The sequence below is a fragment of the Typopeltis vanoorti genome, chromosome 21 (genome assembly GCF_054136105.1).
Source record: "Typopeltis vanoorti isolate ZY-2024b chromosome 21, IOZ_Tvanoo_1.0, whole genome shotgun sequence".
NCBI lineage: Eukaryota > Metazoa > Arthropoda > Arachnida > Uropygi > Thelyphonidae > Typopeltis > Typopeltis vanoorti.
In genome coordinates this window covers 33,292,806-33,313,238 of record NC_143569.1, presented here as the reverse complement: position 1 = coordinate 33,313,238, position 20,433 = coordinate 33,292,806, and the positions used below count along the sequence as shown (strand labels likewise).

The 20,433-nt window shown below is 36.3% G+C and overlaps 1 protein-coding gene across 3 annotated transcripts in view; it reads left to right on the top strand.

The window, feature by feature from the left end:
- Nucleotides 1–20,433, top strand: part of Asap (ArfGAP domain of ASAP) — a 718,739-nt gene that overhangs the window by 287,450 nt on the left and 410,856 nt on the right. For all 3 annotated transcript variants that reach the window (XM_090411444.1, XM_090411445.1, XM_090411443.1), the window contains exon 14: nt 16,723–16,771. In XM_090411444.1, coding sequence (XP_090267570.1) covers nt 16,723–16,771 — 49 coding nt within the window. The remainder of the gene's footprint in view (nt 1–16,722; nt 16,772–20,433) is intronic.

The following is a 20,433-nucleotide window of genomic DNA, read 5'->3' as shown; positions in this document are numbered from 1 at the left end:
CTATAGGAGTTGCCAAACGGTGTGCCAGCTTTTTATTAAATTACTCTGGATTTAGAGAAAGATGTTGAAAGTTTATTTTTTACTTGGTTAGACTATAATAAATGTAGTTTAATCCTTTATTCAAGTGTGAGCAAACAAAGTTTGCGCCTGAAAGTATCTTCAGAACTGGGGTAAGGTGGTACAACACTGGGAAACTCGTGGCAAAGGTGGAGCAAGCTCAACACTCCTATCTCAGTATCTCCCATAATGCAAAACACATCTCCTTGCAGATATGTGTAATGTTATGCATTAAGGGAAGGGCCTCTACCCATACTACTTTCGACCTTTATTGAGGTCTCTTCAGTGGGAGCCAGGCCCAAGTGGAGATACCAGGCAGAAGCATTAGCGAGGTCATCTCTACCTATAGGAGTTGCCAAACGGTGTGTCACCTTTTTATTAAATTACTCTGGATTTAGAGAAAGATGTTGAAAGTATCTCCACTCGGGCCTGGCTCCCACTGAGGAGACCTCAATAAAAGTCGAACTTAGTCTGGGTAGTGGCCTTCCCCTTAATGCATAACATTATACATATCTGCAAGGAGATGTGGCCTGGCTCCCACTGAGGAGACCTCAATAAAAGTCGAACCTAGTCTGGGTAGTGGCCTTCCCCTTAATGCATAACATTATACATATCTGCAAGGAGATGTGTTTTGCATTATGGGAGATACTGAGATAGGAGTGTTGTGAGCTTGCTCCACCTTTGCAACGAGTTGCCCGGTGTTGTACCACCTTATCCCAGTCCTGAAGATACTTTCAGGCACAACCTTTGTTTGCTCACACTTGGATGAAGGATTAAACTAAATTTATTATAGTCTAACCAAGTGAAAAATAAACTTTTAACATCTTTTTCTAAATCCAGAGTAATTTAATAAAAAGGTGGCACATCATTTGGCAACTCCTGTAGGTAGAGATGTCCTTGCTAATGCTTCTACCTGGTATCTCCACTCGGGCCTGGCTCCCACTGAAGAGACCTCAATAAAGGTCGAAACTCGTTTGGGTAGTGGTCCTCCCCTTAATGCATAACATTATATATATACATATCCGCAAGGAGATGTGTTTTACGTTATGGGAGATACCGAGATAGGAGTGTTGTGAGCTTGCTCCACCTTTGCAACGAGTTTCCCGGTGTTGTACCACCTTACCCCAGTCTTGAAGATACTTTCAGGCACAAACTTTGTTTGTTCACACTTGGATAAAGGATTAAACTAAATTTATTATTATCATTGGATATAAATTTCTGATACCAAAAAGACTCGCAATCAGAAACTGAGTAATGAAATTTAACATTTGTTGTTCATAAAAACAAAACAAAAACAAATTTTGTTTCTAAACCTGAAATGTGATGATCTATATAAAGGTATCTTGCTAAGAAAGAAAGCAAAAGGTCATACTTATTTAAAATATAAATATTTCACATAATATTTTCAATGCAAACATTGAAAATTTGTAAAAAAAATTGTTTCTGTATTATAAATAAAGTGATAGAACAATCAGTGCAACTGTTCCATTGCATTGATTTGAAGAATAAAATACTGCAAATTTACTATTACTAAATAGATTCATTGTAATGGCTGATCAGTGGTCATTTCAGGATTGATTATTTTTGCACATATGAAATTTGTTTCAATTTTTGGGAAGAGATGCAATAAATCAATTTTGAGTCAAAAAGGGTCAAATATATTAGGATAGTAAAGGAAATTCCAAGTAACACAGTAGAGGTAAAGACAGGTGACACAAAGGTCACTCACTAACAGTTAATTCACTAATGGTTCTAGAATAGCCGTAAAAGGATCAACGGCGGAGAGAGGTAATGTCACGATAAAAGGTAGAATAGTGATGAAGTTTTGATCCATGAAAAAACTAGGTTGGTCTGGCTATTTCATCTACCTCAGCCAGTTGGGAGATTAAATCTTTAAATGTATTTGATCCAATTCTAGCATTGAAATCTCATGCAATGATTAAGTAATCTTTATGTTCTGAATTAATTTTGGAGGTTTTTCTAGAATTCTTCTGTTTCAGATTTTTTCCCTCCTTTGGGTGCATATATTCCTATGATTGTAATAAATTTCTTATTTAAATTAAGTCATGCCTTTATTATTCTTTCAGAGATCCAGTTATATGATTCAGTTTTGTCTTTCCATTTATTACTGATCATGATGGCTATATCTGCAGCTGCTTGTTTTTTGTTGGGTACTCCACTGTATATTAAACTCTAGTCCTGAAGTTATGCAGAGCCTTTTGATTTTTTCTTTGTTTCTGACATTACTGCTATTTCTATTTTCATCTCTGTTAGGGCTTTTTGTAATTCTTCGATCTTGTGATTGATACCTCTTATGTTTACTGTTCTGATCCTTATCCATTTCACAGTCCTTTTTTCCAATTTCGTTTCATTATCTGATTGGGCTGTCTGGTTTTCATTCCCTTGAAATTTGCAAGTATAAGAATTTGTCAGCTGGACTGGTTACCAACCATCTGCAGCCTAGTCTGTTGATGTGGCTGCCATCGTAGGGCCTCCAGACATGCCAGCTTTGGCCCAGGACTGCTTATTGGGTATTTGCAGCTAACCTCCATTTCTGATGGCCATTTCCCTATCAGCCACCTGGAGTCCTGCTTGGTCACAGTAGAGTCTTGGTCTTAAGAGTCTACGTTGGAGACTCTTGTAGTCTACATTGTGATTTCCTTAAATAAAATATAGCTGTGAATATGTCTTGCCATCAGACTTACTATAATTCATGAAGATTCCATAGTGTACAAGCCCATCATTACAGTAAGATGAAATTAAAGCTTTCTAGGCAACTAAATATATTAGCTTATCTAAAACAATGCCGAGACAATAACATCATCCCTGATTATGTTAAATTGAAACACCGACTTAATTCACCAAAGGCTCTCCACATATACAGATGCACTAGCTTCACTCTTTTACATGAACAGATTGACACTACTTACAATTTACTTGCTTAAGCTAATGAAGCTATTCATGCACTAGTAGAAGTGCTCTCTGCAAAGTTGATTACTGACCTTTGGACAGTCCTTTAAGACATCTTTTCTGAAATACATCAGCTGCCAAAGAATTTCTAAAAAGAAAAAGTGGGAACATCAACAAATTTGCTCAACTTCTGAAAAGACTCTGCTGTCAAGCTTCAATAATATCAAGTAAACACTAATAAACCTTGCCAAGGCAATTGGCTGTAACTTTTGCCCTACACTATTCCCATCTATAATATCCAGATGGCTCAATTGCAACATCACCCATAGAAAAAGCTAACCTCCTGGCTTCACACTTTGCCTCCAATGCACACACAACTGACAATGGTAAATGCCATCCAGTCGTTCCAACTACCCAACATACAATGCCCCCTGTATCCTATTGCCAAAAAGATATCAAAAACCTGTTGTCTAAATTAGACACAAAGTCTCCTGGCCCTGATGGCATTCCTCCAATTATCCTGAAGGTCTGTGCACTGGAACTGACTCCTATCCTATGCCATCTGTACACACTCTCTTACTCCACTGGTATATATCCCAAAGCTTGGCAACTGGCCTATATTCAGCCCATTCCTAAAAAAGGGTGACAAATCACTGCCATCTAACTACTGCCCTATCTCGCTCACTTCAGTTCTATCTAAAGTAATGGAGAAAACCATCAACTCTCAACTCCTAATTTACCTCGAAGATACCCGGCTATTAAGCGACCACCGGTATGGATTCCGTCAAAGCCGTTCAACAGGCGATCTACTCTCATACATCACCCATCACTGGACAAATGCCACGAAGAAATTCGGTGGATCCCAAGTATCACTTGATATCTCTAAAGCCTTTGACCGAGTCTGGCACAAAGGCTTACTAAGCAAACTCCCATCATTTGGACTGCCTCAGGATTTCTGCAGATGGATTGCCAGCTTCGTGTCTGGACGCGCACTATGTGTGATGGTAGACAGCTCTCTATCCTCTCACCATCCAACTAATGCTGGGGTCCCACAAGGTTCAGTTCTCTCACTGACCCTCTTCCTTCTAAATATCAATGACCTACTTCAGTTTACCTCTAACCTAATACACAGTTTTGCAGATTACGGCACATTACATTCCTCCCTTTCATTTGACAAACCCTACTCCACACAACTCACTTCAACCCACAGAACATCAACCACCACTGCCCTTAATTCCGACCTCCAAGCCATCCCCCAATGGGCTCAGATAACTTTGTCAACTTCAATGCTATTAAAACCCAGTTCTGTCTTATTTCTCACAAAAAAGAACCATTTTCCCCCAGCATTGTTTTCGATAACACTAAAATTCCCAGACAAGATGAAATTTCTCTTCTCAGAATTACCCTGACATCAAGCCTCTCCTGGCATAAACACATCACAACTAGGTTTTCTCTTTCGCTCAAGACGCTGCTTCATCTCTAAACAGCTGTTAACATTATACAAATAACAAATCTGCCTAGCTATTGAATACTGCTCTCACATCTAGAGTGGGGCTCCTAAAAGCTCCCTCAAAATGCTTGACTCAATACAGAGGAGAGCAGTTAGACTAATAAATGACACATCTCTCACCAACTCACTCCCCCCACTTTCACATAGATGCTTGGTTTCTGCAATTTGTATATTCTATAAATATTTCCATGGGAAATGTTCATCTGAAACAGCATCAATAATTCTCCCACTCTGTACTAAGCCCATTGGAACACGTACAGATGCCACCCAACATCCTTTCACAGTACATCTTGAAACCCACAGAACAAGTTTCTTTTCCTCCTCATTCATCCCTGGTACTGTGGAACTGTCTTCCCTCTGACATATTTCCCAAGGAATACAACATACAGGCGTTTAAATCAAATGTAAACAAGTTTTTCCTTTCCCAACCCACCACCCATATACGGTACTAATGTACTATAGGTTGACTAGCCAACCTCTCGTTGGGCCCAACATTAAAAAAAAAAAAAAAACTTCTTTCACCCTCAAACCAGAAGCAATTAGTGCACTATCTCTTGGCCACAACTACAACACTCTTGCACCTATAAAAATTCCTACCAAAGAAATTATGATACAGACTGAATATGGAATTCTCAGCATTCCTGCCCATGTTGCCATCAAACTGAATGTTGCCAACATACTAATTCAAGTAAAACCTCCAAAAAGTAACCTTTCCTCTAAAGAACACGAAGCACTATTGGAAATCAAGAATAAAAATAAGATAGTAGTTAGTAATCTGATAAGGAAAATGCTGCAGTAATTCTAAACTATTATAATTGTAAACTTTGAGTAAAGAAGTAAACTTACTTCTTTACTCAAAAATCGCTCAACCTACCTTCCCTTAAACTATGACCCTAATAATATACAGATAAAATCATAACTTTTTGGCAGTTTCATATTTCTGTAACTTTTCATAACAGAAGGGCAACAAGGAAATCGTCAAGATAATTTGTAATGGATTCATCCATGTGGGTTCCATATGGTTAGGGTTCCATGTGGTAATCCAGATTACCACATGGAACCCTAATCAGTAAACTGGAGCAGATGGGGATAGATATAGGGTTGGTAAGATGGATAGGAGGGTGGTTGAAGGAGAGATACCAGAGAGTGGTTTATTCAGGAGTGGAGTCAAAAAGACGTCTTGTGATTAGTGGAGTGCTGCAGGGCTCTGTTCTTGGACCACTGCTTTTCAATTTGTTCATCAATGATATTGGAAAGGATTTGAGAGGAAGTGTTCACTTGTTTGCTGATGATGCAAAGTTGGGTAGAGCAATTGTGAGTGCACAGGATGTCAAAATTTTACAGGATGATTTGGATAGTTTGGAGGACTGGGCTAGGAAAAATGGATGTCAGTTTAATGTGGCAAAGTGTAAGGTTATGCACTTTGGGATGAAAAGAATAGCAGCAGTATATCGCATTGGTGGAACCGTACTCCAGGAGATTGATGAGGCCAGGGATTTGGGAGTGCTGGTGGATAGGGAGTTGAAGTTTAGGGGGCACATAGCAAAAGTGACTAAAACAGCTCACCAAATCACTTGGCTTATGAAAAATACTTTAACATGTAGAGACAAACAAGTTGTTCCTCTGTATCAAGCCTTGATAAGACCCCATCTGGACTTCTGTGCCCAGTTATGGGCACCAGGGTTTCTTCGTGATGGGGAGGAAGTGGAGAGGGTCCAGAGACGAGTGACCAAGATGATAGCAGGTCTGTGGAATGAACCTTATGAGAATAGGTTGAGGATTTGTGGGTTGCAGAAATTGGACGATAGGCGAAGGAGGGGTGATATGGTTGAGACATTCAAATTACTGAGGGGTTTTTATAAGATTGATCCAGAAGATATTTTTGAAAATATGACTGGTGGTGGGAGGACTAGGGGCCATGCATGGAAGCTGGGCAAGAGCGTGGTTGACAAGGGTGTTAGAGCTAGGTTTTTTACTTGGAGAGTGGTGTATGAGTGGAATAAGTTTCCAGAGTCTGTTGTGGGTGCTACGACCGTGAATGAGTTCAAGGCAAGATATGATAGATACTGTGTGAATGTTGAATAGTTGTTCCAGACATGATGTTAGGGCCTCCCTCGATGAGTCTGTCGACTCCTTGGAGTTTCCCGGAACAATAATAATAATAATAATAAACATTCACAGGAACGTGGTAGTAAACCAAGGTTAAGTTATTGGCCTTTATTGTGTGATTGAACAATCCACAGGGACAAGTGATCAAAGAGAAATTTCATGGTGATGGTTTGAGAAATTTGTCAAGGAAACTTTCAACAAATGAAAATCTGGAAGATGCTAATGTATCTGGACTTGTTCGGTATTTTTTGGACACAAGTGTGGCAGTCCAAATGTTACTTTGAAAGGCAGCAACTTTAGGATGTTTCAGTGACTAGAGATAAGGAAGTACAGTGACTAAGGACTTACTGACCATGCTTTAGACACCTACCATAGAATACACTGGAAAAAAGTTGCTCTACTCCATTGCAGCAAATATAAATATGAAAGACTTTTCTTTGAATCTGCTTTCTGCCTTATGAAACTATCCTAACCTCATCAAATTTGACTGCATGAAACTGTCATAAATTTGGGAAGCTCTCATTCTCTGCACTTCAGTCCAACAGCCAAGGATGATGCCCAATTTATCCCATTAAAGGGCACTGTTTAGGACTTTAGGCCTACTCTCAGTTGACATGCTTTATCTTCATTACTTAGTGTAATTCCCTGATGATGGCAGTCAGTGTATAAGCCTTTCCACGAGTTGAACTTTACTTTTTTTTTTGAAAGTGTTATGGGAAAATATTGAAATGATCCTTATGTATGTAGAGTACTCAGGCATTTTCTTGATGATTCTCTGAATGTTGCCTGTTTTTAAAGGGTAAAATTCATTTTTGCTTTTTTCTGTATACAGCATCTCATGAACTTGTAAACTTAACTACTATAGACTTGAGTGGACTATCATCTGAAGCATGAAGAGAAAAGTGTATGGTATTGATTTCTTCAATGTTTAAGTTTGTTTTAGATGATCATTCCTTTGCTAAAGTACTTCTAGTAAAAATGGACTATCCCCACTAAATAATATGGGCTTATAAAAACCTTATATAACAGGGAAATTAATTAGTTCTGAAAACAGTGCTCTGACTACTGAACTTGACCACATTCTCAACACTTCTTAAGCCAATCGCTACAACCACTGCAAAATCCAAAAATATATTATCCTCCTCCCTTTAAAAGCACCCCCTCCTTTCCCTTCAGAACAGAGACTACACAAAATTTATCACCATTCCATGTATCTTGGTCACATCTGAAAAATTAACAAAAATCCTACAGAAATACAATCTTATAATCGCTTATTGACCACATAACAACAAATTGACATCAGTTATACACTCTGCCAAAGACCAGCCACATTCCTAAAACCTGCCAGGTGTTTACCAGGTCCCTTGCAGTTGCAAAAGCCAAACAGGCAGGACAGCCAATATCAGAATTTCTAAACATATGGACTACATCAAGTTTGACTGTTACAGCCACTCTGTACTTGCTGACCATGCTTTGGATACCCACCACAGGATATGCTTGAATACTCTACTCCACTCCGGCAAATATATACGTATATATGAGAAGCTATTCCTGGAATCTGCCTCAGCCCTGAAAAACTTTCTAAACCACAACAAATTTGGGTGCATGAACTACTCCAGATTTAGGAAGCACTCATCCTTGGATCTTCAGCCCAACAGCCAAGACCACCTATTTTGGCCCTCTACAGGTGTCATTTAGAGCTATAGGCACAACTTTCGTTTTCTTTATTCAGCTTCATTTACCAAGTGTTAGTTTCCAAAATATTGGAAGTTTAAAGTTATTATAATTACACGAAATTTCAATATTCACTATATGTAATTTCATGAAATTATAATAGTTTTGCTAGAGTTCATATAATCAAGTGAAACCATATGACCTATAAGTGAGACATGGTCAATCTTCTGTATCAGTATTTATTCAAAGAATCCTGCAAAGCATTTGTCCATCATCTAAATCTAAGCAATCTTAGATTCACTCATTTCCTCAGGTATTGTGTGAGGAAGTGAGTGGAATATATCTGTGAAAAGGATTTTTTTCTCCTTTTCTGTAATATTTTTATGGGCACTTTTCTGATGAATTAGTTACCATTATTCTTCAACTTTACTATATGCTTTTATAAAAATGAAACTCCAAACTGACATTCCCATATAGCTCAGTCAGTGCCTGTTGGTTGCAGAACAGGATGATATCACCATTTAGCCAGGTCACTACTATTCATGTTTGACATGTGCAGTGATTTTTAATTAAAAGTGCAAATTATTTTCACATTTCAAATAGCATGTTATACTATTTCCCCCCAATGTTATCAGGTAAAATAGTACAGAGTCAAAACATCAGATGAAAGCATGGCTTTATGACATGCAGAATGTTAGTCTTGTAGTGATGAATAGAGCTAAGGAAGAAGCAGCCAGAAATGAAAGAGAAATGCATAAAACTAATATGGTAGTGTTATGAACTGAATATGACATTGTATGCTGTCTGATTTCTGGTACTATAACACTGCGATGTGTTATTGTACCAATGCATCTTACATAGAAGTGAAAGGGTGAAGCTAAGGGTGAAATAATTGTGATCTTTAACTATAATTAATTGTCAGAATTGTAATCTTAGATTGCATATCACATTACATGAAGATTGCACAGAAAAAAAAAAATTATTTTTGCTGTTTTGATGAAAAGTGTTGTGCCTTCAAAATAAAAACGTTACTCATAATTGACAACATATATCATACACTGCCTAAACGGAAAATTACTCGTGGGCATTTATTTTTTATGTCACTACTATAGAGCAATTTTTCTTTTTTTTTCTGGAGAAAGGAGAGAAGGTGGAGGGGATCTTTAATTACTTTCTCTAGGATCTCTGCTTAACATCTATTAAAATTCAAATCAAGGATTGGCAATAGTGTATCAAAAATTGTACAAACTGTTTACACCAAACATAGAGTAAAGAAATAAATTTTGAATATATTAAAATACTGAAATGCTGCTGAATATCAAATGAAATGATGGTAAAGAATGTGTACAAAGCTTTAAATAATACATGCACCAGTTGGCCACTAGAGGGCAGCAATATGCGTAATATTGGAAAAGAGCTCTGCAAAAGATAAGTGCTATTTTGTGTAATAATTAGCAATGCTGCTTGAATTTTTATAGTTTCATTTATTTTCGATAATATAGTGTGTCAGCATGATTTTCGGCCTTGGAAAATTATTACTGACTTTATTAATTAAAATTTTGAATCTTGCCTTCTTGAACAGAACACAGTGACAGTATTCATAAGATCAACCATGCAGGCATCGACCAGCACGACTATGTGAGTGTCGTGAAAATAAAGTGCCATTAACAATAAACTTTTCAAAAATGGCTTGATGTCATGAGTGTAATATGTATGCGTGGCAAATTTTGATAGATGTGTATTCGGACAGATTGAACAGGAGATGAAAGTATGGATTTCTAGGAAGCATGATATTTTGTTTGGCTATGAGTTAACAAATGCAAAACAGGCTGAAGAAATGAAAGAAATGGAACAAAAGCTAGCGAGACTGAGGGAGTGAAACGCAGTGTAGAAGCAAAAATTAGTGATAAAGGAGCTAAAGGAAGTATAAATGAGGATGTGACAGAGAGTGAAATTATTGGAATGCAAGATTTCATGAAGCAGTTTTTCAAAATGAAAAATGAAACGAAGAATATGCAGAGTGATATTAGATGTGTAACGGAAACAAATGAAAGTGTGCAAAAGAATAGAATGAAAGAAAAAAGGGTAAAAGAAGTGACGAGTGATTCAAGAATGGCAATGTATGGAGATTACATTGTCAGGATATTGGTTAATGAGAGAGGCCATAAGGTCTGCTATCTAGGAGGGAGAATGAGCAAAATAATTCATGCTTTAGACATGAGGAAGAAATGAGCAAGAGAATTAGTGGTGGTTGTGGGGACAAATGATTTAAGTGGACATAAGGAGAATGTATGGGCAAATATCAGGAGGTTATTGAAGTGAGTAAAAGATAACAGTATAGTGGGGAAGGATTGTCAGTGTGTGTGTTGCCAGGATATGACAATGATGAGTTGAGACAGAATACCAGAATCATGAATGGCATGCTAGTGGAGCTGTGTGAAGAGAAGGGAGTACAGTTTGTAGATGTATGACATGTATTTAAGGGAAGAATGGAATTATACAGATGTAATGGATTGAATATGAATGGCTTTGTCCACTCGTGCACTGAAGAAACTGTTGCTAAATGGAAGTGCATCGTGTGAGGGCAAGCAAAAGATCAGAAGTAAGAGATGAAGTGAAAGATTCAAAGAGTGGTACTGAAGAGACACGAGTGCTTGGTAAAGGTAACAGTAGTAATGTGAGAGACGAAGAGAGAATGGGAATGCAAGATAAACAGGGAGACATGGCATAGGAATTGAATGTATGTATGTATTGGAATGATCAGCATAGAAATGGAATAGATCGGGCTGAGGGTGGCAAGTTGACTGGGCAGATATGTGGTAAGTGGAGATAAAGGTGATTGGGCAAGTGTGGTAGGAAATTCACAATCAGCAAGTGGCTTGGGTAAGTCTGGTAATAGACCTAAAAGTGAACTGCTGTGTTTATTTGCAAATGTCAGAAGTATCAGAAATACGAGAGATTAAATGGTTTCACTGATTGAGTTTATTTGTCCCAAAATTGTTGAATGAAGATGATATCCTAATGGGAATAGAAATTGAAGGGCACAGTATTTTTTATGAGGATAAAAAGGACAAGAAGGGAAGAGGGGGCTTCTGATGATAGCAGAGAAATTATGTCCACATGTAGACATGAAAGAGAGAAATGGTGGTGATGGTTATGAAGCAGTGTGGTGTGGAGATGGACAGGAAGACTTATTTAGTTGGATGTTGCAATAGGCCAAGAAATGTGGAGAATGTTAATGAAGAAATGTATAAACAACTTGAGTTAGTGAACAAAGGAAGAGTGATTATTACAGGCAGTTTTAATTATGGCAGTGTAAATTGGAATGAAGAGACAGCATTTGGGAATAAGGAAAATGAATTTCTTGAAAGACAACTGTCTCAGGCAGCATGTAAAGCAGGACACATGAGGATTGAGTTTTAGATCTGATCATTTCATCAGAGGATAATTATGAGTGGGGTTTCACTATTTCCACCAGTTGGTCAGAGTGATCATAATGTGATCTCCTAGGTTGTTGTTAGGCATATGCAAATTTCTGTGAGGAAAGGATATATGTGGAAGTACAAGGCTGATGATTATGACAGGTATGGAGCCATAACATGGAATATGGAGTTGATCAGAAAAGAAATAAATGCTGCTAGACTGACAAAGAAATGCATAACAGCATCAATGTATGAATGTATTTTGAAGGTCAAAAGGCTGAATAAGATAGGTGTAAAATGGCTGCATGAGAGTATTAAGCATGAAATCTGGAAGAAGTCACTTTGGAGGCAGTACAAGATAAATAATGGTAATAATAAGTTACATGAAGAGTATAAAGAACCAGTGATATGTAGCTATTTGCAGATGATGCAAAATTGGGGAAAGCAATGCAGAGTTCAAGCAGATGTTATAGCCTTGCATGAGCACTTGAATAGATTTCATGAATGGACAAGTAAGGGGAACTGTCAGTTCAAAGTTGCAAAATTTAAGGTATTGAAATTTGGTAAACAATGATGGGATGCAAAAGTATACACTTAGTGGGGAAACTTTAAAGGAGATAGAAGAGATGAGTGATCCTGGAGTAGTAGTAGTGGACAAGGACCTGAAATTCAGGCTACATTTCACAAGTTGTAAATCATCACATTGAATAATAGCAATGATATGGAGGACCTTGACATGCAGAAAGAAAGAAAGGTTATGATTCCATTGCATAAGGCCTGGCCTCATATGGATTATTGTGCACAGATCTGGTTGCTGGGTTTTCATGCTGATGAGGATATGTTGCAAAGGGTCCAGAGAAGATTCACAAAGGTTGTCAGCAGTCTTTGGAATGTGGAGTATGAGGACAGATTGAGAGAATGTAAATCACAAAGCCTCGTGAATAGGAAGAAGGAAGGCAGTATGATGGAGACATATAAGCTAGTTAGGGATTGTTATCAGGTTTACACATAAGAGATTTTTCATAAAATGGGAGAGAAGGAGTAGAACAAGAAGTCATTGCTGGAAACTGTATGAAGAGGGCATGAGCAGCAGTTCTTCACATGGAGAGTGGTTGGTGAGTGGAATGCATTGCCTGAGTGTGTTGTGAATGTAGACACATTGAATCATTTTATGACCCAGTTGGATGAACTTTATGTATGATAGTGTGTACCTCCCACGATGAGTCTGACTGCATGGAGGTCAGATGTTAATGCTAATAATAATAATGATGACAACACAATGTATAACTACCATGTCACAAAAGTCTGCAAGAATGCAGCTAGAAAAAAAGTTTTGCAGGCCTAATTAAAGTGCACAGAGGGTGCATTAGATGGAGCTTTAATGACTAAAACCTGGAAAGCTGAGGTTATTTCATCAAACATACTTTTAAGAAAATTTATTGTAAAGAAGCAGGTCAAAGAAAAATCTTTTTATTTCCAAAGTATTATTATATTATATGGTTATATTGATGGACTCAGGAGACCCACGCTAACCATTATACACGAAATTTGTTGTATCTCTCCTTAAACTTATTCACAACTACCTCTGCCAATCCAATCCACACATTGACCACTCTCCAAGCAGAAAATCTAGCCTTTGCACCTTTAATGATCATACTCTTACACAATTTTCAGAGGGTGGGTCTTGGTTCTATCCCTACTCATGTATTGAAAAATTTCCATTGTGTCAATTTTATAGAATCACTTTAGTAACACAAGTTTGTTAATTCCCATTTCTTTCATATGTCAACTAAACTTGTAGCCCCACATACTTTCAATCAGTTATCATAGGGAGCATTCCACAGATCTTTGCAGTAAACTGGCTTTCTGGTCCCTGTGAATTTTGATTGTCTTTTATTAATGGAAGTTTGAATTCATTCTTTTTGCACATATTTTGAATTCTATTCAGCAGTTGTGTATGATTTACAGAGCACTACCATTTTTTTTTTTTTTTTTACAAATAAAGCTTTTCTATATTTTGCATGGAGAGTGGTGAATGAGTAGAATCAGTTGCCAGAATTAGTTGCGAGTTCCCTGACAGTGAATAAGTTTAACAAGAGATATATCTTTTGTGTGTATAATAGTTAGTTTGGGTCTCCCACGATGAGTCTCCAGACTCCATGGAGTACCGTATAATAATAATAATCATATTTCAGCATTTGTGTTTAGGCCATCCTCATAAGTAAATATATAATCTGTGTGCAGCAGCATAAGTTATCGGCATAGCAACCCAGAACCCTAATAAGATTTCTTTGTTTACTTGCAGTGGAAGACCCTGTCGTCTGGTGGATGTATTAAAAAAAATAAATACTTTAATAGTCTAATCTATCATCTTCTTCGGGTCTTTCTTCTCCTGCAAGCACAATTGTTTACAAGTATAGAATGGCCTTGAAGTTTTCCTAGTCTTATAAACTGCTCAAAACAATTAGAGGATAATTTGGTTTTCTTGTAATTTATAGTTATAAAAATAATTTACAAATGTAACACATATTTTAAAATATTCTTAATATACAGCAGTGTAGAACACGCAACTGCATATAAAATCATGTTAAGACTTGTCAAAACATGCCTTAGCCGTATTAGCATCTGGGAAGTATAAAAGCATGACTTGTTGTGCTCACTTTCACAGTGCATAATTATCACTTCAATTGTTAACTTGTAAAGTTACCTACCACTCATTATTTTGATAAAAATGGCAGAGCAACATGATATCCTGGAATCCATGGCTTGGATAGCCATTTATTGATTAGAAGCTGGACAAACACAGCAAGTTGTAGCTCAAGCATGTTGTGTATCTCAAAGCATTATTTCGCGACTTTCGAATTGCTTTCTGGAGACGAGAAATGTTCAAAATCGTCTTCATGCCATAGGTTTATATGCTTGAAGATCAATGGTTTGCATTCCACTTACTGCAAATCACAAAGAGCCCAAAGAATTTAGGCACAGGAACACCGCAATTGGACAAATAAGAATTGGGCTCATGTAGTTTATAGTGAAGAGTTCAGGTTCAGTCTGCAACCAGATAACCGATGTATCTTGATATGGCATGAAAGTGGAACAAGAACTAATCCACAGTTTGTTCGTGAAAGACCCCAACATCAAGGTGGGAGTTTGATGGTATAGATGATAAGTATAGGTGGCCATACTGATCTCTATTTTATCAGAAACAGTTCCTTAACAGCCCAAAGATATTGCGATGAGATTTTGGAACCTATAGTTCATCCATATGCTGCTGCAATTGGCCAAGAATTCATTTTTATGGATGACAATGCTTGTTCACACCATGCAAATTTGGTACAAGAGTTGTTTGAGGAAGAAGGTATTGAGCTAATGGACTGGCCTGCCTGTTCACCTTGTAATCCAATCGAACATGCCTGGGATGCTTTAGGTAGCTGTGTTTCTGCTCAACTGGTGCCACCACAATTGCTTCACGAGCTTGAAATGCTCTCACAGAAGAGTGGTGAAATATCCCACAAGAACTGTTTGATCATCTTATCTGGCCCATTCAATCAAGATGTACCACTGTTAATGGAGTCCATATGCCCTATTAAAAATTTAAAAAAGCGTTTTTGGCTATTCTTGTTAAAATTATTTCATGCTAAAATGTATAATTTGTTAAATTTGTAATAAATATCAATTATTTAAACAATATCTCATCAATTACATCCTATCCATAAGTAAGAAATATTTATTCATGTATAAAATACCCAATTGTTCTAATTATTTGTAGAAATTTATAATTATCCGACAGAAACTAAAATATCCCCTAATTGTTTTTGAGCAGTGTAGTTTGTTGATGAAAATGACATAACATTGAGTTGGGAATTTTCTTCATTTTGAATTGTAAACTACAATTGATTATAGGATCTCCCCAGAAAAGTAGGTAATCCTGAATTCTTCTCAGCTGAAACTAGGTAATTTTTCAATGATCCAGTTGTTTGCTAAGAGCCAAAACTAGCATCTTAGAATCATTCTAAAACACTAGTTTCTTAATTCTCACTAGCTGCTGTAATTCTGTGCTCTGAGGAGACAGTTATGGTAGTACAGGTTAGGTACTATCATTCCTGATTCTTGAGGATCATTTCTGTTCAGGCTGCAATAATAAGTAATGATGTTACTTCTTTCTTTAAATTTTCTTTTCCATCGAAATTTGATATGCTCACTTTACATCTGCTTTCTTCATCAAAATAGGAAATATTTATTGCAGTGTATTCCTTTTTATTATGTATTGTTGAGTGGTTTAATTCCACTGTTCTGCTTTACACCTATTACTACTTAGTTTATTTTTAAATACATCATAGAAAATTTGAAATTCCTCATCACTTAGCATTCTAAAATATTTGTAGAATGTTGAGTGATGAGGGGATTAATTACACTCTTTAGCTTTACACCTGTTATTACTCAGTTTATTTTTAAATACATTACTAAAAATTTAAAATTCCTCACCACTCAGAATTCTAAAATATGGTGCTGGCCTGGTTGGCCGAGTGGTTAGTGTATTCACTCTCCATCCAAAAGGCTGTGGGTTCGAATCCCGCCGTGGATGTTTGTGATTGTCTTTGAAAATATCAGTGGCGGGCGGTAGATGGCATTGGTGTAGTTGCGGTTCATTAGTTGGTGGATTGAGTGGTGGAGATAGTTGCAGAGTAGGTGTCCTCCCTCGATGAATCTTTGGACTCCCTGGTGGTGTCACATAATAATAATAATATTTTGTGTTTCTTATGTAAGTGGGTGGTCATATTATTCTGTTCTTGAAATGCAAGTGACATCTGTCTTTGCCTTTCTCCCTCTCCATCTTTCTCCCTCAGTACTGCATTCCACCTTCATCTTGTATAGAAATTAATTTCGTTTGGAATTGAATTTATTTGGTTCAATTTTAATTTTTTTTTCCTGTATTCCTGCTTTATTTAAGTGTCAAAAAAAGTTTGTCTAATTTAAGTGTATTTTTTCTTAAGATATAGAAACTGAATCAAATACAAATGTTGTGAATCTTTTTTACAGATAGTCGGACATACCATTTTCAAGCTGATGATGAAACTGAAATGGAAGCGTAAGTATAACTTTAGGCATTACATACCAGGTCTTGGGTGATTGTGTATGTATGTGGAGAAGGGTAAGGGGGGGGGATGTAGGAGTTTGGATTAACCTAAAATTTCTTTACTTAAAAAAAAAAAAAATGTTTATTCAACTTCTTTAAAATCAAAAGCCCAATTCAAGCATCATTTAGAATTTGCATGGCCCATCTTTCATGTCAGAACTTAAATGTAAATTTAATTTACTTAATAAATAACTGTAATTACTGTTATTCCCATTATATCAGGAAGGCAGTTTGTTATTCTGATATTTGAAGGATCAGATAATTGAAGCATAATTACACGATGTTGTGCTAGAATTCAGTTGATATCCATGGTTCGGTTAATTGAAGGGTGATTGTAAACTTCTGTGTGTAATACATCATTTGTATATAGTAATAGTTTGATAGTAATCCTATGATCTTCTGAAATATAAATGTAATATACCACATAGAAATAGACAGTCACTTGCAGATTAGTCTACCATATAGAATTATTACCATTTAACAGCAGTATTCAGTATGCTCAGTATGCATTACAAGTAGTACAGTTAATAATGCAGCATAGAAGTTCAGCTGTATTGAGTCTTTAAATAGGATTAAAGAGATAACGATCACCAAAGCGGATGAGAACAATACTGTCACTGGGATTCTGAATACAAAAATGCATATAGATAAAATGTAACAGTTCATTTTAGAAAACCAACATGTACTTTTTGATCACTTATTATGTGAACACCTCAAGAAGGCTATTGACTCATGAGAGGACTCCTCTGTTACTCATGGCTTACATACATATCATTGTTTCAAAATACACGCAAACTATCATGTTTGTAGAAATTAAAGATGAACACTTCCATGGAAATAAACTTAATGGATGTAAAATTTTTGCATTAGTATCTAAAGCATCTTCATTGACAGGGGAAAACAATCAAAACGCAAATAACAAGTATTTAAAAAAAATAAAAAATAAAAAAAAAATAAAAAAAAAACCATGTAGCATAAGTATGGGAAAAAGAAAAATATAGGAATTTACAGAAGATTAATACAATGTTACCCATAAAGGGAATAACCAAAAGCCATTGATTATGTTTAAATTCAGATGCAGTAGAAAGGTTTCACAGCTCTTGGTATATAAACATTCTACAGGAAATTCTCTTTTGTGTCAAAACTTTGTTTTTTTCCTCAAAATACTTCTAAGCAAGATTAGTCAGTTTCATGGTGCTGACTAATCATGTATGATCCTCACAATGCATGGATGCAGATCTATCAGACTGCCTGAAGTAAGATAAGCTGCAAGATCAAAGGATCTAATAGGCACCTGGAAATTTGAGTGGAGAAAGTTTGTCTTTACATGAGGAAAGGAAGGTAAAAATCTTCCTGATAGGACAAAAGGATACTACAATGTTGAGAGGCCTTAGAACTTTAACAGTGTGTTCAGATATTCTCTTAATATACAGAAGAGGAATCAGATTTCTTCTTGAGATATAGAGATTAGGAGCCTAGAGCTGTTAAATGCTTTATTAGTTTAAAAAAAAAAAAAAAAAATTAGCATCTTTAGCCGTAATTCAATTCTTTGTGTAGGAGGTCTTCAGTGTAATCAACTGTTAATGGTTCTGGCTTCTTGATTGGGATAATAAGTAACATTCCAATATAAATGTAATACCATCTGATCTTTCTGGATTTATTGATTCTTTGTCAGCCTGACAGTTTTTCTAGTCTTTTAGAGTGAACTGAACTCTATGATGAATCTTATTTATTTTTGAGCCAATTTCAAATCTAATGGAGAACCATTTCATATTACAAATATATCGAAATATATGTATCGTATTGTAGGTTTAGAAGAAATATCATTAAAGAGTGATTTCCAAAATAATATACAAGGGGGCACCTAGAAATAACCAGAATTATTATTATTATTTTTTTAAATTATGAAAGTTTATAATACTCAATTCTAAACTCCTGCAAAGTTCTCTCCATGTGAGTCAATGCACTTGTCCCAATGTTTTTTCCACTGCTAGAAACAGTTCTGGAACTGTTCAACTGGAATACTGTTCATGGGAATAAAAAAAAAAAAAATCACATGGAGAGAGAGAGAGATTATGCAAGTAGGAAGGATGGGGAACGGCCGTTTTTCATCGAGAACTCTTGGACAGAGCTGGGACATTGTTGTGGTGCAGCAACTTTTCATTTTCATCACACACACTGTCATATAGTCTTCTCAAAACATTGAGACAAAAATGTTGGTTTGTTGTCTGTCCAGGAGGAATAAATTCTTTGTGTATAATTCCATTCACATCAAATTAAAAAAAAAATCAACATTGTCTTCAAGTTTTATCGAACTTGACATGCCTTCTTGGATCTCAGTGAGTTTGCATGTTTCCATTGGCATAATTCTTGTGTTGTTTCTGGATCATAACCATAGCACCAAGGCTCATCCCCAGTTACAACTTTTGAAAGAAATTTCTGGTCATTAAGAACTTGCTCCCTCAAATCGCAGCAAACATTCACATGCTTTTTTTAATTTAATTTATTTAATTAAAATTTTTTTAATTTTATTTTGATCCTCTGTAAGCAAATGAGGCACAAATTTAGCAGACACACATTTCATTTGCAAATCTTCTGTTAAAATTCACTGGCATGAACTCCATGACAAATTCATATCTTCAGAAACTTGCTCAATGGTCTTTTGATGATTTTCGTTGATTGCCTGGCAAACCTTTTTGATGTTTTCATCATTTCTGCTTGTCGTAGGTTGACCAGATCGCAGTTTGTTCTCAACTTACATATTCCTATTTTTGAGATGGGAAAGCCACTTGTAGTGTAGACCTGTGTTGTACCTAAAGCGTCCTTAAAGGCTTGCTGAAGCATAACAATAGTTTCAGCTGCAGTTTTATCCAAAAGAAAACAAAATATTCATTCCAAAATGCATAACCTTACACTTTGCTCCATGACAGCTCCTTTACCCATACTGATAGTCTTTTTAAATCATCTTGCAAGATTTCTACATAATTTTTATTAACTGTTGCTGTACCCAGCTTTACATATATGATCAAATAGCTGACATTTCCCTTCAGATCATTTGCTGTATTAATAATGTACAAATTAAATAGCACTGGCCCAAGTATGGAGCCCTGTGGTTGCAATCCTACTGGACTCTACTCCTGAATAAACTGTAATCTGATATCTCTCCATCCCATTAGCTACCCTATTATTCATGTTACCAACTTCATCTGCATTCCAGTTTGCTGCAATTTATATAACAGAATTTCATGTAGAATCTTATCAAATGCCTTTAAGTCAACAGTATCACAGTGTAGTGTTTACATTTAACTCAGCTATCACTTATTTATAAAAAGTGATTAACTTTAGTATAAAAACATTACTGAAGCATTTTAATTCTCTCTCTCACTTCTTTCAGTCACTTTCCTATAGAGGCTCTATTATTCCATTATATCTTTTCAATGAGTATTTCCATCACTACTGTTCTTCTGAACTGTAGTGATGTAGAGCTACCATTCTTTCACTTTGCTGTAATCATATATGAACACAAGCAGCTGCTCACAAAACACTTATATGCAGTTTAGCTCAGTCTTATCAAATTAACTTAAGTCTCTTTATCTCTGCTCTTTGTAAAAATC